The following is an 18,035-nucleotide window of genomic DNA, read 5'->3' on the forward strand; positions in this document are numbered from 1 at the left end:
TCTTTTAATATATGCAATGTATCAAATAAAGGGAAATAGATCTTAATGGAATTGGTGTTTTGTGAAAGATATATAATTTTGTGAGTTTATATATTGGATTTTTTTTTTTGGATTATAAAACTAAGAGGTTGTTGCCAAATATTGAGGTTTCTAAGAGGTTGTTGCCAAATATTGAGGTTTCTTTCTTCCATCTATTTTCAAAACATGTGATGATTTTCTATAATAGATTATAGGATAACACTTAGTGATGTTGTGACAACACTTATTAATAACCCCATACAATAAATTATTTACTGTTACAAGTTGAAAAAATAACTACAACAATTCAATTTTGAAATTTATCAAGTTGTTTCCATTATAAAGTTGATGTGCGTGTGTCGAGAGAAACTTAAAGTATTTTAAAAAATAATTTATATTAAAATCAAAATTAAATAAAAAATATTTGTTTATACTTTTACGCGTGTGAATAATAAAAAAAGTGGACAAATATTATAGGTTGTCTTTTTTCATAATAGTGTGAATCCAAATATTATTAGTAAAACATTTCAAAAAGATTTAATTGTTATGTTTTGTTTTTTTAAATTTATTATTATTAATTTTATAATTTCTATAAAATTATTTTTTCATTATTAATTGATTTAAATATATTTTTTATTTTTTATTTTCATTTTTTAATGTTTTATTTCTATTTCAAAATTTATTTTTTAGTCTATTTATTAAACAAGAGATTTTATTAATTTTGGTGACACGGTTTCCTTAATAATAATGCTGCACATGTGATATATGCATCCATGTAATTGCATATATTAAATAAATAATCTTTTTTAATTGATATGTATCAACCGTGCATAACAACTAATTATTTTTCGCAAAAAATTATATTGGCAATGCATAAAAGTTATTATTATTTTTAAAATGAAAATTAAAAACTGAAAAAAATTTAAAATAATTTATTCTAGGTAAAGCATAAATCTTAACAATAACTTTAATTGATCATTTAAATCTGAATATCTTTAAATTTAAAATTAAGCAAGGATAAAAAATAATAATTAAAGAATTAGGGTTGACAAAAAAACAAACAAAACAGAACGGCAAAGTGTTCACTGCACTCACAGAGCGTTAACGTCTCCGGCTGCCTCATCATCATCTGCACCGAACGTCTTCACGTTCATCCCTCCGCCGCCTCACCAACTACCGTTCCATTACACGTTCATCCCTCCGCCGATTCCAACACTACAGTCAGTGTGGTGCTCGAGTCCTAAGTCGCAAACGTGTTACCGGAAAATACCAACGGTGCTGAGTTTAGTGTGCTACCGGAAAATACCAACGGCGGTGAGTTTAGTTGATGGTTGAACTCTTGAATCCACATTTTTAATTTCATTCAGCAATCCTTTTTTCTTCCATACTCTACTTGTATTCCTTTTTTTTTTCTAACTTCCTTTTTGTGTATCCAGAGAAATCATATAAACCAAACCCTAATACTATGAAGAGGTGTAAACACGCCCCTCCTACTTCTTCCAACCTGAAAAGGTAACATTAATAGACTGATACTACAACTAATTTTTGTTTATAGCATTGGTTGATTTTCGTTCTCTTTTATGCTCTCATTGTGTTTTAGTACAATTTACTACCATTGGCATTGATTGTAATTTAATTATTAATTAATCAGCTTCTGAATAGATTTAATCAAATTGCCTTTTTTCGGTACAACAAGTTTAAGGTCTTTAACCTTTCATTGATCATCATTCATCATTGATTGAATATTGCTGAAGATGAAGACATGTGCACATAGAAAGATGTGCATGTGTAAGAATGTTTCAAATGCCTGATTAAAGTACTAATGTATTACTTTAAGAATATTTAGTTCTAATGTGATTGGAAAAAAAAAAGAAAAAAAGATCAGGCGGTATCCATTATTATTGTAGTTGTGTCTGAGTTCCGTTCAAGGAGTGCCCAAGGTGTGTTGAAACACTAAGGCTTTGTTTGGGAGTTTGGAGGGGAGGGGTTTTTGAAAACGATTTTTTAAAAAAATATAGAAAAATATTTAATATTTTTTGAAAGAATGATTTTGTATAGAATGATAAAAAAATATTAATCATTACTATATTTTTAATTTTCATAATACTATAACAACATAAAATGTATTTGGAAAATTTATGTAAGCTCTCCAAAACCCTTCAAAACCCTCCTTCAATACAAATTTTGAATTCCCCAAATTAGGGGTTTTTGGTGTTATGAATAAAAGCAAAACCCTCCCAACCAAAATCCTTCATTTCTTTTCCACTCAATCCTTCCCTTTTTTCAAAGCCCTCCCCTCCCCTCCCTTCCAAACTCACAAACAGGCCCTAAAAGATTTTTGTTTTGAGACACTCAGATTTTTCTTTTGAGACACTCGTCCGAGTTGTCACACTTATTCCAGTATTGTTCGTGCTTCATAGCATAAGAATGTAAAATAAATTCAAATGCTCCTATTTTGAGCTGAACTCTTTCTGGCTTCAGCTGTTTTGTATAATGAAGCTTGCTTCTAATTCTGTTTATGTGGGTGTGTGTGCAAAATTCGAGCTACACTTGTTCATAACAAATTACTACGTTGCTTAAATGATTTATTGTTTTATAATGCTCATCTAACAATACACTCTTATGAAATTCACATTGCTCTGCCTGTCTTTTCAGGAAAAAGAAAGAAGATGACGGTAAGAAAAAAAAGAAAGGTAGAAGGGAGGAGAAAGCGATAAATGTTGACATCATTGAATCTGAGAGCTTGCTGGAGAATGACAGTGATGGAGAAGGTTTGATTAAACATGTCATTTTATTACATGTTTATCATGACTTTATTATGGGGTTTGCGATTTGTTTTTTTATTAGATATTATAGGAATAAGCTCACAAAAAAAGATGTTTTAGAAATAATAGAATAAGTCACATGATTATGAATAAAAACAGTCCCAGTAGAGACAAAGTTGGCGTAGCTCCCATTTTAAAAATGATGGAATGGAAGAGTTCCTATTAGGCAGTTTAACATATGTGTGGAAGACCCATAGAAGCACCTGTAAAGAGGGTATACTAGATGAAGGACAATTCATTAGTTAGACACAAGGTTAAGGAAGAATATAGGTCATTTCATTAAGAAATCTATAGTAAGTGGTTTATTTTTAGTCATAATTTATCATCAAACATTCTGGCATTATGTGATCCATTTAGCTGATCTCACAGTCACACCTAGGGAAAAGGTTTTGTGGTTGTTGTTCATTGTCATAGAAGTACAAGTGAAGTCCTTTTGTTAGGCTGTGTTTAATGATTTGTTTTCAGTAGTCTTCCCTTCATATTCGACAGCATAAGATAATTATATATTTGTGGAATATCTGTTTGATGATTTTGTTAATTTTTACTGTTCTTAGGGTTGGACGATGATTCTCCTAGAAGCAATGTTGTGGAAAGCATGCTGCAAGATCCCGATGACAATGGTTCTGGATTAATAGAAGGTTCTGAGACTGAAGAGGACATTGAGTTTTCTTATTCAGATGAAGAGGATATTATGACAAATGGTGGAGCAACATCTAAGGATTCAGTGGATTTGAGGTTTGTAAAGTTAAAGATCTTCTCTTCTTTGGAATGAAAAAGTTTTCATTTGAGAGAAGAACATCGGAAACTAACAATGCTAAGTGGCTGATAAATGCACCAAGCTCTTCAATCTCAGTTCCAATTAGAAATGGAAATTGCTATATCTGTTCACACTTTTTTTAAAATTTTTTCCACAACTGATTTCTATGTTAAATACTTTTTAATTGATTCATTTATGATTTTGGCATCTCTTCCATGTTTTTTAATGAATCTGGTTAATTCTAACTAGCCAGTTGATATTGTTATTTTTTGTATTTCTTGGTCATCATATGTAGGTCATGATAATACTATGTTCACTTAGCTTGCTTAATCTGACATTATTTTTTGTTTCTTTTCACGCAGCTCTTTTGATTTACATTTGCAACATAATTTATCAAAAGAGGAAATTGACAACCAAAAGAATTTGAAATTCAGCTGGGATGTACCAGTTATTGGTGTCTCAAATTGCAAATGGATAGGAACTGGAGAAAATATCTTGGAGGTATATAGCACAGTTTTATAAATTGAACCAAAGACCTGTTGTTTACTGCCTTTTAAAAGACTTTGATTAGTTGTCCTTGCTGTCTAAATAAACAATGCAGTGGTTTGTTTCAAATAGAATAAGCATCTTTTGACGGATACAATTTTTCTTTTAATGTTAGTTTTTCCCTTTTCCGCCTAATGGGAAAAAGGACTTGGTTGTTGGTTATTATTTTAAATTTCCCCGTCATTAACATTATGCACATCTTTGCTTTGTTGAAATTTTATATTATTCATTTTTTGACACATCCTAGAAAAATCATAATCATACACCGGCTTATAAAGATGTTGTTCCTTCAACTTCTGTTGCCTCAAGTACATATTACATTCTTTGCTGCTTTCTCTTCTAGGATTTTGATATCAACTCCTGTCCTGGTCTGAAGACAAAGTTACATGAGCATTGGATGGAAGTGTCCAAGACATCTGGAGGCAAGGATATTAATTCACCTAAACAGCAGATGTTTTTCTCCCTTTGTAAGTTGTTGAAATATTATTTGTATAATGCTCTGTTATAGCAAGCTTCACTAAGTTGAGTTGATGTTCCTTTTTTGCATTATTTTTTTGATTGTCGCCTGTTACGGGGGATTCAGGCATAATGTTGCACATTTGTATATGACATAATTTTAACTTTGATTTTTTAATCCTTATTTGGACATTCACGTCATGTCGACTTGGTTCCAGGCAGCAGCTACCGGGATATACTTCACTGTAACAAGAGACCATTCTATTTAAAAGGCCTTGAAGACATAAGCATCATGGATGCATACATAATGCATTCTGTAAGCAAATTTTCATTTCATTCTATATAAAATGTGGGGTCTGTTTACATAATTACTTAATAACTGTTTTGCACAGCTAAATCACGTCTTCAGAACTAGAGATTGTGTTAAAAAGAATGATGCTGAACTGTCTAGGCTTGAAGAGGGCGCTGATAGTGAGAGATTCCGAGATCAAGGGTTTCTTCGTCCTAAGGTAAATGGATCTTTTGTCTTGACTGTTTCCTTATGATGGCCGATTTTCTATTATAATTAAATTCTTCCCTTGATATTCTCTTAAAATGAACTCATAAGCTTTACTTAATTTGAAGGATACTAACAAATATTTTTTCTGTTGCGTGATCCAGGTTTTGATTTTGTTGCCATTGGCAAGTATTATGTACCGTGTTGTAAAGAGGCTTATACAACTTACACCTTCAGCTTACAAGGTAACTTTGTGTTCTACTTTTAAAACTTATTTCTAAGGATGTCAAGCTAACTATGCTCTTGAACATGACATAATATCGATGCTTGTTCTAGACTCTGAGGTGTTGCTTTCAACACTTAAACTGGGCATTTGGTTGACCTTTTTTGTGCATGTTATTTTAATGAAATGGTCTACTGGTTAGATTGTAATGCATTTGTGCTTATATTTCGGGATACAAAATGCTTTCACTGCTTGTTGTTGGAATGAAATAGTGCTGTTGTGAGAGAAAGAGAGGAGTTAACTTTAATTTTTATTACGTATGTATCCAGGTTCAGATTAGTCTTCCTAATGAATTGTGACAAAACAATTAGAGTTGGTTATACTCTTATAACAGTTCTAGCAGTCAATAACTGATGCATAATGATGTGATATAAAGTTGGTTCGGTGGTTAGGGTGGGGGAGTTAAGGAGTGGAGTAATAAGGAAGTTGAGGGTTCTATCCCCCCTATCCACACCATAACACTAACATATACTTACATTTGTCATTAAAAAAAACTGATGCACAATATAAAATTATCTAGAAATGAGTATCTGAGGCCACTGTACAACTGATCAGTTTATTGCATTATCCTCCAATATCCACCTGTAAAAAAGATCAGAAGAGTATTGGTGGTGGAAAGATATCTTGAAGTTAGTCACCTTGAGCTTGGATCGCAATTCTAGTATCGTGGAATTGATGAAAATAATGTCATCAACCTAAACTACAAAGTAACAGGTACTTTGGAATTGATGAAAAGAGACAGATCACATTAGCTTCAAACCAGACTTAGTAAAGTAGAACAGACATCCAAGCCAAGCACATGCGTTGAGCTATGGTGGCAAGAATATTGGTTGAAGTGGATGATGATGTGATATGGCCGAGGTAGGAAAAAGAGCGGGGTAGGAAAATGAGCCTCATTTAAATCACAAGGGGATATACACAATTTTACCACGTCTGATGTGAATGCATGGTTTTGCTTATGATTGCATTTTGTAATGCCAATGCATATTATTTATTCTAATGTATTTCAAATTGCAACTAGAGATATGACATGAGTCGCCTAAATTGCAACATTTGGCTTGCCTTTATTGCAGCCTCCAACACCTTCATTGTGTTGGGTTTGAAGGGGTGGAGTTAGTCCCACATTACTTAGAGATATGACATGTGTTGTGTTTATAAGTGTGGGGGTAATTCTCACCTTACAATTCGGTATTCTAGGGATGAGTTAGGCCCAACCCACACATTCTAAGACATTTACGGTCGTTTAACGGCATTTTATTCTATTACACTTCTCTAGAGCTAGATTAAATATGCTAGTGGTGGTTTGTAATATTAGTGTTTGTTTTCTCAGGTCAATGTTGAGCATATGGATCGATTTTCCACTAAATTTGGAGCTGAAGAACATAAAGGTGACAAGGAAAATGACGAAGAACCTGAAAATGCAGACGCTCAGAAGTCATCCAAACCGGACGACTTTCAATTACTTTTTGAAGGCAATAATGAGGATGACTTTATGATTGGCATCAAATTTACTAGGTAATCACACTCCTATCACGATGAGCATTGTTTATTCTCTTTCCTACTCCAAGACATACTGTGAAAGCTTGTAGAAGTCCCTCGTCAACATCTATAATTATAGTCATTATACTTGTTATTTGTGGTTATTTTTTCAATTGATTAATGGATGATGGTGATGTGATTGTTGGTGTAAGCATAGTTCGTCTTCCAAAGTCTAAATTATATCAGTGGCTGATCTACTTTAATAACTATTTTTGGTAAATTTTTATTTTGATAACTTCTATCAGTAGTCATGTTTGTAATGTATGAAGACCTACAGCTGCTTAAGTATATCATATATAAACACTACAATAAATAGTAAAAGATCCTTAATGCAGCCTGGGGTACTGTCACATGCAAAATGTCTATGCCTATTTGTTTTATGAAAAGTTTTTCGTTCTAAGTTTCTGTTTTCACCTTTAACTATGAAAGAGGCCTTGTTGATTTCACTTTGTTTTCTAATTTCAAATATTTGTGTAGGAAATAGTAAAATAGTTTTTATTGTTTGTTATTTCCTACACAAATATTTAAAGAACAAGAAACAATAGGAAATCGAGGTGGTTTTTTATAATTAAAAGTGGAATTAGAAATTGAAAACAAAAATGTTTCTACCTGAGTTAGTTTACTTACTCAAACCAATTAAAAAGTTACCGTCTCCCATCATATATATTTTTCATACTCAAAAGTGTTATCTCGATGAATGGAAATTTCTTTTTTCAAATTTTATATTTGTTGCAACCTAATTTAATATGCATTTATTATCTTATTTTTAATATAGGTTTTATGCTTCGATCCTTGCAGGAAGACGGTCAAGTTGTTCAGTGATTTCCATACATCTGACTTAATTATTGCTTCACCACTTTGTTTGGTTAATGTAAGCCAATTTTTTCTTTCCTTTTTTATTTTTTTAGTTTCCTTTAATTCATATTTGACTATGTTGACTTATTTTTGCTCTTTTTTATATTAGAGTTTGTTAATGTATAGTTCTAGCTTCTATTTTATCCTGTGTATATGATGTGTAGCTTAATGTGTACTAAGGCTAGTGCCAACTGTTGGCAGCTGTGACAAACTGTTTACTACCTCTTTGTCCTTAAAGTAGGCTTTCTCAGCCTATTCAGTTCATAGTAACATTTTACCAAACTTAATCTCAACTTGCACCATTTTCTGTTTTTAATAGTAATATTTTTAATGTATTGCTTATATAATCTAACATGAAATTGGTCTGAATTTAGAAAATTGAAGAGACCGGAAGCAATAAGGAAAAAGATGTAGATTTTCTTTCGTCTATAGAGGTGATCGCCCTACTCATAATTGTTCTATTATACTCCATATGTGGATAGGCAGATTACTCTTTATATGGATAATATCGAATGAAGTTGACAAAGTGTGTTTTTCTAAGCAGGTTCTCATTATTGATCATGCAGATGTAATAGCAATGCAGGTTTGTATTTTGTATTGCAACAAACTCACTTTACCAATTATTTTACTACAGTATGAATTCTGTTTCTCATTATTGTTGAAACTTGTCAGAATTGGTCTCATGTGCATACAGTTATTGAACACTTGAACCGCTTACCATCAAAGCAACCCAGAACAGATGTTATGCGCATTAGACCATGGTATATTCTATTTTAGCTTTTCTTCATTGAAACTGTTTTTTTTGTGTTTCCCACTTCCTCCTTGATCAATATAAATGCATGCTTGTTTTGCATTGTTATTTAAATTTGGCATATGGCAAAATTATTGTCACTGACTAAAATTGTGAGACCATTTATTTATTTTTTTTCTTTTATAAAAACAATAAATTATCTTACAGCTAAAACAAAAAAGTTAAAATAAGGGAGGAGGATAAGATATCCTTCTACACATAAAATAAACGAAAAGTGTTATAGTAAGTGTTTATCAATCCCAACAGTGGGATGAATGAGTGACCTTAAACACTATAGGGTGTTCGTGTTGGCATATTAAGTGGTCGGGTGTCCATCAAGTCCACACTTTTTTTTTGCTTTTATTAGAACTGCTTTGTAACACAAGTCTGTAGTAAAAAACAAACACTATTGGTGTGTTATCTCGGTATTATTTTTTCCCAAGAGACAAGACTTGCACTCACGCACTTGTGTAGATGTGTGCATATTAGAAAAATCAGTACACTTGAGTCACAAGGTCTGGGAATTGGAAAGCTACAAGTATGCAGTGTATATGCCACTATGGGTCAAAAGAATGCAATTTAGTTTAAGTGAAAAATTTATTTTGGCTGAAGCTGGGTTAGTACAAAAGATCTCATGCCCGTTGTTATGCATGCTATTTGTATTCTCTCTATGATTTCTGCTCAGTTGGGTGGCACATAAAGGACTGCCCTTCTTTTTTAATTCATTGTGTTGGACTATCTGAAATATCTCATGATACCTTGGATATCATGTTAGAGTATCTTAGTTTATCTCCTAGGATTAATTTTCTCTTTATTATTATCATGGTTTATTTCTTGATTTCCCTATTTATTTAGGATTAGGAATTTAGGAGTCTTGTATGCCTATATATATTAAATACAGGTCAGTGTTTAGTCTTGTGTATCTAATTTATAATCTATCATATTACACGATAATCCTATTTCTTCTTATTATTCTTTTATCAGAAACTCGTAATTTCAATACTTTGCTTATGTATTGCATGAACTGCATGATACACTCAGATTGTTATAGATGATGGGGTCTGAAGTGAAAATTGAAATACATTCCCTTAAAAATATTGAGATACATAACTTTGTATTCCTTGTTTAGGTATCTTGATGAGCATGCCAGATTTTACAGGCAAACAATAATTCTGGGTTTTTTCTCGAATCCAGGTGATGAATTTTCCTTCTTGTTGGCAAATATTTAAAGAACAATTCACATTTTTCCTTTTTTTTCCTTCTTTGGAGAAAACCATGCCACTGTTATCCCGGGCAAGGGTCTTCCCATTCTTATTTAATTAGGCTTTTGAATAACTCTGGTAGGTGTTAATATGATTGAAAAATTAATATTTCTTTTCTACACATGGTGATTCATCCATATGTTATTTTTTGTAAGATTCGTTTCATCCATTTGAATTTACACAACAATCATCATGATAGTCTATTTCCAATTATATATTGTTAATGTTTTTGGGGGCCTGTTTGGCTAGAGAAAATCTTTTGTTTTTATTTTGTCTTCAATTTTGATTGCAAAATTGCCACCTTGAGGGGGATTGTTGGTTAACCTGTGGTTTATTTAACCAAGTTATACATGGACTAATTCATTGTTAGTATTGCTATAGAGTCCTTTTCTACTTGCATTATGGAAACATGGCCTAACATATTATAACCTCCATATTTATTTGTAGATATAAACGCTTCATTCAATCATCAATGTTCTAATTATGAAGGGAAGGTATGTAGCATATTTGGTTGCATTTTCTATTTATTTTATTGAGTTCAAGGTTTCAATCCAGGATGATTAAGATATGTCAAGGCTGAGAAGTTCTCACCACATCAAAATATCCCAATGTTTTCCTGGTCTTTTCTTATGTGTTATTTTATTCTTATATTATATATACAATTCAACTCAAGGGCATAGTTGATATGGCTTGTTATGCATAGAGAACATTGCAATGAAGTGTATGGTTTGAAGCAATTGGACCAATTAAAATAATTATATTTCTGCTTTTTATATCTTAATGTAATTAGTCTTTTTAATTGTTATTTGCAGGTGAAGTTGATGTGTGAATATAAAGGTGTTCTACACAAAGTGCTCCCTAAAATTCAACAGGTATGCTTTCTTAAAATTGCTTGCTATTTGTGAAAGTAATATGCATTTGGTGCTTTTTTGCTATTGCAATGCACTGAAGTTCTATTTGATACATGTTATGCATTTCATATTGGAAGGAAGCAAATTTAGAGTTTAGGATTTAGGGGTCTAGGTTTGTTTCACTAATCTAGTAGGCAATATTATTACACCTCAATTTCCTTTGATCTCATGTAAAATTATTTTCAATGTTGTATTATTACTTGATTTTTCATTAAAAAATGGTCATTAGTGGTCTAAGCCTAACTCACGCCCAAAAGCTAGCTTAAAAGGTAAGGATTTCTTGAAAATCACGAAATAATTATTCCGCTGTTGTCTTCATAAATTGATTCTCATCGGAAAAAAAGTCCTAAAAAATATGGTTTCTTAATCATCAAAGTACAGTTGCCCTTTCCAAAGCTATTCCAGCCTAAATATGCACTTTAATCAAATAACTTAGTAAACTAAAGTATAATGTTAAAAGTTGGTGTCTAAGCCTAACTCACGCCCAAAAGCTAGCTTAAAAGGTAAGGATTTCTTGAAAATCACGAAATAATTATTCCGCTGTCGTCTTCATAAATTGATTCTCATCGGAAAAAAAATCCTAAAAAATATGGTTTCTTACTCACCAAAGTACAGTTGCCCTTTCCAAAGCTATTCCAGCCTAAATATGCACTTTAATCAAATAACTTAGTAAACTAAAGTATAATGTTAAAAGTTGGGGTCTTACAGTTGATCCTGTAACAGCACCCTTTTGCCTTGGACTTGACATTTAGTGTGTGGACAAATATGGGTGGCCCGATAACAACTAAAGGTGGACAGATGGATGTTGGAGGAGGGTGCTGTTGTTGCTACACAGGGAGTGTACCAGACGTGTAGCGGTAATCAGGGTCAAAAGGAGGTGGCTGGGGTCGAATGATCGCGGCGTGGGTTCATGACGCTGGGATAGGTTTTTGTCTTTGTTACAGCTGTGATCATGTTTGGGGAGAGATTACGGGGTAATTATTGTGATTTGAAAACAGTTAGGAGCTTAAAATACTTTTAGACTTGCTAATGTATACCTTTGTAATGTTCACCACCCTAAACCATGGTGTTATGCGTTAAACAGTGCCCATCCGATGGAGAATAAATAATCCTAAACTTAAAGATCAAAGCTTCGTTCTGTTAAATTACACATAACTTTTAAATTATTGCATATTGTTATTACTTGCATGATTTATTTGTCTTTGTTCATAATGGGGGTCTGTCGAGGAGTACTCGCAAAGTCTTTATAAGTCCATGGGGAATTAATTGGTTTGTTGGTTATGGCTTGTAGTTAAACCTGACATACAACTGGACAATGACTGTTTTCTGATAACACATCATATAATTATGCTATGTTGGCTGAATATTCATTCTTGTCATGATTAATTTGTTTAATATACTAATGTTCCGTCTTTGTTAAATTTTATTTAATAGAGTTCAGGCTTTTTATTTTTCTTTGTCCTGTTTTATCAATATTTATTCAGATATATCTCTGTAGGTTTGCTCATTCTCTTTATTCTATTCAGATAATACTTATTCTATATCTTATCTTGTAGGTTTATGTACGGTTTAATATAGACTCAATAGTAGAGGCTGATGACAACCGTTTTGATTATTTTGTGAAGAAGGTATGCATTCTAGAATCGTGCTTTTGAAAATTGTGTTGTGTTCAAGTAATTTAGTTGCCCATTCTTTCTTTTTTGCAATTTGCAGTCACCGCTACTAGTCTTTGTCGAGTAATTGCTCAAGTTTGAAGTAAATAGACATGATTTTGTACCATTTTAGACTGAAATTCCATGAGCGATAACATGCAAATCAAATTGAATAAGTGATGGTTCAGAAGGCTTAGATAAATGATGATTATGTGCTTGTTAGTTAAAATTTATGACACATTAAATTGTACTGATATATTATGTGAATCATTCTTGCAGGTTTTCCCAAAAATAAAAGATTCTGATGAGGTTGGGTTTTTAATAAGCTTCATTATGATAATTTAAATTTATATAAAGATATTTAATGATTTTTTAATGAAATCTTTGATGCAGGGAGGGATCATGCTATTTATCAGTTCTTACTTCGAATTTATTCGAATCCGAAATTTTTTAAAGTCGCAGGATGCCTCCTTCTGTCTGCTTGGGGAGTAAGGAGCCATTTCTTTTATTGTGCCATTATAGCTTTAATTTTATCAGTGTGATTTTTATTTAATCATAACTTCATAATGCATTTTTGGCAAATTCTTCAAATATAGTTCCCATGTTCCATTGTAATTTATTTGTGGATCTTTTTGATTTAGATATTCAACCCAAAAGGATATTTCTCGTGCGCGTCTTTGGTTCTTTGAAGGGAAAAGAAAAATCATGCTTTACACTGAGAGATCTCATTTTTACCACAGATATAAGGTCGTGTACAGTGATATAGTTTTTTTTCTCCCTCCCTTTCTTATATTTAGTTTCTTTAGTATTTAATAGTGGTATGTTTTGGTGGTTTTAAAATTATTCTTAAATGCTCTTACTTTCCTCTTACTCAACCCTTATATTGATGCAAAATTGACAAATTTAGTTTACTTCTTCATCGCAGATTCGCGGAGTTAAGAATTTAATCATGTATTCTCTCCCAGAGAGGAAGGAGCTTTATCCTGAGGTAAGCAGAGTATATTTCTCATGGTTGTGAAAGTCTTGGAGTTACCCCAGCCTAATTCTTTGATCTACTCTAAGAAATTACGACCAAAAGCACTTTATTCTTTTTATTCTGTTTATATAGCCTATTAATGAAGAAAATTTAATTTAGGGATTCTTTTTTTCTGTTGATTTGCTTTGTACTATTTTATTCTCATTTTTACCCTTAGGAATGAGACGAAGTCTAAAATCTCAAGTCTCATTCTTTCCACTGACATTCATCATTTCCATTGCAGATTGTAAATGTGCTTGATGGGTCTGAAAACACTGCGTGTACCGTCCTTTTTTCGCCCCTCGACAAGTTTCGGGTAATGGTTCACTCTCTTTGATGTCCCTTCAGTATTATGCTACTTTATAGAATGCAATGTATGTGGAGGTATATTAAATATTTGAATAGAAAGGTGATTGATTCAAGAGAGGGATTGTCAGAATTACATTGAGCCATAGTGATTTGGCCGGAAGTTACACTTTGTAGCTTTAGCAAAATAATCACAGTATCGCCCTAATTTTGCCAAACCCACTTCTCATCCAAACATACACTAATTATTTGGTAACTTGTCCTTCCTGGTTTATTTTCTTACATTGTTGGATGAATGGTAGTAGTCTTGTGTCCCTTTTGATTTTCTTCCCTCATTATTTCTCCTTTCTTTTCATTTTGGGGACTACATTTTAGCTGGAAAGAATAGTTGGAACTACGCCAGCGAAAACCATGGTGGCTTCGGAGAAACCTGTTTTTGTTTTTTGCGATTAGATTTCTGCTCTACTCCAAGGTTGTAACAATGCAAAGCAGCTTGCTTCTGATTAATAGGCTCTTGGAACTGATTCTACTCCAAGGTTGTAACAATCCAAAGCAGCTTGCTTCTCTGATTAATAGGCTCTTGGAACTGATTCTACTCCAAGGTTGTAACAATGCAAAGCAGCTTGCTTCTGATTAATAGGCTCTTGGAACTGATTCTACTCCAAGGTTGTAACAATGCAAAGCAGCTTGCTTCTGATTAATAGGCTCTTGGAACTGATTTCGACAAGAAGATATAATCAATTTGGTTTTTCTGAGTGGTTGAAGAATGAAATGATACTGGCTCTTACCGAACAAAACTCATGGAGGATAACTTTTCTTTGGGAGTTTTTTTTCTTCTTATATCCATCTTGGTTTTATTCAGTTTTATGTAACTATAGATTTTTTTTGTGTACGTAACATGCATGCAGAAGTAATTTAAAAGGAACAATATTTAAAATTGGTATTCATTCACAGATTGGTGATGAAATATTAATTTCTAGAAATTTATTATTTTTTAATATGTAAAATGAAATCAATTGTTTGTTCTTTGCTTTTATTTGATCGCCCACTTGAATTGGTATATTAGGTTTAGAAAACAGCAAGGAGCTACTGATGATTGTGTTTGAATTTCGCTCAATTTGTAGGTTTAAATGTATGTGGTATTTGTTGACATTAGAATAGGGTTAGAGAACAATCTTTCTTTCGCAGTATATTTTTCATTTGCAAATAAAAACTCATTATTATAATGACGGGTTTAAATTAGAAAATAGACCAAAAAAATGCGTTTGGTAAAATAATTAAAAACATGTTAATTGTAATGTACGGTATAAATTAGAATATATGTACTAGATCCAAAACAAAGTGTTAGAGTAAAAAATTGAAAGCATGTTAATTGTAATCTCCCATTTTTCCTGCAAATTAAAAACGAATTAGTGGTTTGTTCGATGCACTTCATGAGGTATTCACACACTGGCAAAATATTAAAAGTAACTTTGAAATTTGAATTTGAAAATACTCATTTTTGGATGTCAAAGTCAGATATTAAAAAATTGAACTTTGAAATCTTTATAGTAAATTATGAAAATTGAAATCCGAAGCCACCTGATATGTCTCACCCATGATCAACTTTAAGATCACACAATTTAAAACTATTATGAATTCTAATTCTCTCCTTTTTCATTGTCATTTATACAAAAGAGCAAGTGTTAATCAAATTTGTTCTCTTCATTTTCAAGCATTTTTATAACTTTTATCCATTGTATTGAAGTTTATCACATCCTTATTCTAATGCATTGCAAGTATATGAAGTTCTACTCCATAGATTTGGCAAGTTGTTCTTTTACTGTTTTTTTTAAATTCACATCCATGCATTTTGTGAATAATTTATAGGTATATAATGATTTATCTTTAGATGCAATAAATATGTCATTTGTGTTTGTCCTGAACTGCATTATTTTGAGATTTTGAACATTAGAGTTTATGGTTCGTGCATGCTCTATTCTTTGGTTTGTTTTTCTGTTTCAGTGCATTTCGAAGATTGAAATTCAGATATTTATTCTGAAGATTGAAATTCAGAATAGTTTGTTATCTGAATTTTGGTTTGTTTTTTATGTACTTGTTTATGTTTTCATGTTATGACATCTCTCTGCTGTACTTGTTTGATTGCAAAATAAGTCTGAAAATTAGAAAAGATTAAGACATGATTGAGTGATCCGACATGCTTCCATTCATAGGGAGAAAGCTAGACTCTTGCGACCTACATCTGAAGATACTTCTTTTCCTGGCAATGAGCCTTCTTTCCAGATTCATGTCTCTCTGACATCCTTTTTCCGGATTCACGCGTCCCCTTATCTATCAGAAGCCACTGTACTCCAGATGTCCTAGAGGGTTTCGCATTCTATATCTTTATTGAGTAATTAACAGGAAAAACAACAACTAAAGAATAGTAGTTGGCTTTTATTTTTGGATAGAAGACTACCAATAGTTTTTTTATTGATAAAAACCAAAAACAAATATTATAAATGAGTAAAAGTTACAATTGAGCATTTGGTTCAGTGTTACGGTCCACATTATTTGAGTTATTGACTTTTCTTTCTAGGATTGTAACTATGATAAAATATGTGAGCATTATTGTTCTTCTCTTTTCTCGCATGTTTGCACGTCAAGAACATGTGACATTTAGATATACGAGAAGAGATATGAACAACGATACTCACATGTTAGCTAGAGTTGCAATCTTAAAAAGAAAAGCCAATAATTTATATAATATGAACTGGATTACTGGATCCAAGGCAATCCATTTATAATATCTGTTTTAATTTTTTTATAATAAAAAAAATTATTCGTGGCCTCGTATCCAGAAATAAAAGATAACTACTATTAAGTCATGTCATTTTAAAGTAAAAAATAGAGACTCATCTCCAATGGTGCTACCCACTTTTGGATTCTTTTTAGAGCCCATTAGGCCACATCAACTTGAAGAAATTCATTTAATTTTTCACTCTAACAGTGCAATTTTGAAGAACTATTATTAATTCTACAACTTACTCATAGTCGTTGGATGTTGAAACAAGTTTGACTTTTATTTTAAAAATCTAAAAAGTAATGCAAACGGGTGATGAATCGATTGTGTAAAATATTTTACACTGACAGTGTATAGTAATTAATCTCTAATTTAAATTATTTAAATTAATATTAATATAAAATAAATAAAAATCAATTAAACTTTGAATTTAAAACAATAATTAAAATTAATCTCAAATACATGACATATAATTAAAAATAATAAAATAAATAACTATTACGTAATTAGTCAAATTTAAATTTCGTCATCCTCATGACTAAAAGGTTCTCAAATATACTCGACTAGATTTTTTTGAAGTTGACGATGAACTTGTTTTTCACGAAGACTCGCTATTTTTTGTAGTGTTGTTACAAGCTTCGGATGAGGACCGTTAAATATTTCAGTTCACTACAACAAAAGATATATTTAACATCGGACACGGAGGGGATTTAATCTTGATTACAGATGCGATGTAACAGATGACGTCATGAAAACTTATCACATTATCCCTCAGTTTTGAAATAATTTAGGGGTAAAGTATTCTTCACATGGGTTCGATATTTTGGCCATTTCTAAAACATAAATATTGTACCTTTTGCCAATTTCTCAAACAGACACATTGTAGCAAAAATATTCATTGTTTACGCCAATTGCAAAATCAAAATAAAACATGTACACTTTATAATTTTTTACAATAAATTAAAGTTAAAACTAATTATTAACCAATAAAAACAATAATCAAAACGCAAAGTCCTTGTAAGCCGTCCAGAAGTTCTATTTTGTGATGTGCCACCGGTCGTTAAACACCTATAATTTGAATCACATTTGAAACCAATTAAGATCATCAATAACCTAACATTAAATCATTAGTTTAAAGAATACAAAAAGATAAATGAGTAAATATATATTAATAAGTGATATAAAATATTTACTTACTAGTTTTCTCATATCCCTCTTGATGATCATGACTAATAGCATGCACATCATCATTAGAATCATTTTCTTTAAATGAGAGACGTACATGTGTTGCGAAAGAAGAGGAGTCAAAATTTAAATATTGATTTTCATCACTATCAGAAATATATTTTCCTTGTAGAATAATTAACCATCTTTTGTTAGAAAGATCAATGACATAAAAATTTGTTTTTCCTGAGATGCCAGGATGAATGGTTCGTTCATATAAGTCGTCTTTTAAAGATCAACCAGTGTGAATCCTAATTCATTGATTTCAACATAGGTGTTACTGTCAATCCACTTGAACTTAAATAAATACGTTTTAAA

At 31.8% G+C, this 18,035-nt stretch overlaps 1 protein-coding gene across 6 annotated transcripts; it reads left to right on the top strand.

The window, feature by feature from the left end:
• The first annotated feature begins 1,053 nt into the window (after positions 1–1,053).
• LOC127076282 (protein NUCLEOLAR FACTOR 1) lies at positions 1,054–14,747 on the top strand. Of its 6 annotated transcripts, none has more exons than XR_007786789.1 (25): positions 1,054–1,332; positions 1,455–1,530; positions 2,674–2,789; positions 3,398–3,578; positions 3,963–4,101; positions 4,490–4,613; positions 4,821–4,918; positions 4,995–5,111; positions 5,263–5,343; positions 6,712–6,896; positions 7,719–7,791; positions 8,150–8,209; positions 8,320–8,358; positions 8,448–8,536; positions 9,695–9,759; positions 10,275–10,321; positions 10,640–10,699; positions 12,295–12,366; positions 12,670–12,699; positions 12,784–12,878; positions 13,032–13,137; positions 13,316–13,378; positions 13,650–13,721; positions 14,087–14,313; positions 14,378–14,747. XR_007786789.1 is itself a non-coding variant. In XM_051017885.1 (25 exons), exons 2-24 carry the CDS (start codon positions 1,484–1,486, stop codon positions 14,162–14,164), a joined length of 2,037 nt encoding a protein of 678 aa, XP_050873842.1. In that variant the 5' UTR covers positions 1,054–1,332; positions 1,455–1,483; the 3' UTR covers positions 14,165–14,183; positions 14,314–14,747. The 6 variants fall into 6 exon arrangements, 4 of the variants coding, with proteins under 4 accessions (XP_050873842.1, XP_050873843.1, XP_050873841.1 ...); XR_007786790.1 differs by having other exon boundaries at positions 14,087–14,247; positions 14,314–14,747; XM_051017885.1 differs by having other exon boundaries at positions 14,087–14,183; positions 14,314–14,747.
• The last annotated feature ends 3,288 nt before the right edge of the window (positions 14,748–18,035 follow it).

This window comes from Lathyrus oleraceus, chromosome 4 (assembly GCF_024323335.1).
Source record: "Lathyrus oleraceus cultivar Zhongwan6 chromosome 4, CAAS_Psat_ZW6_1.0, whole genome shotgun sequence".
Classification (NCBI taxonomy): Eukaryota; Viridiplantae; Streptophyta; class Magnoliopsida; order Fabales; family Fabaceae; genus Lathyrus; species Lathyrus oleraceus.

What these genes read in the sequence shown, in the direction of transcription:
- LOC127076282 (XM_051017884.1), top strand. Translation starts at nt 1,484, where the DNA reads ATGAAGAGGTGTAAACACGCCCCTCCTACTTCTTCCAACCTGAAAAG. An exon ending in GTTATGCGCATTAGACCATG is followed by an intron (nt 8,537 to 9,694) that starts GTATATTCTATT and finishes TTCCTTGTTTAG; the next exon opens with GTATCTTGATGAGCATGCCA. An exon ending in TCCTTCTGTCTGCTTGGGGA is followed by an intron (nt 12,879 to 13,031) that starts GTAAGGAGCCAT and finishes TTTTTGATTTAG; the next exon opens with ATATTCAACCCAAAAGGATA.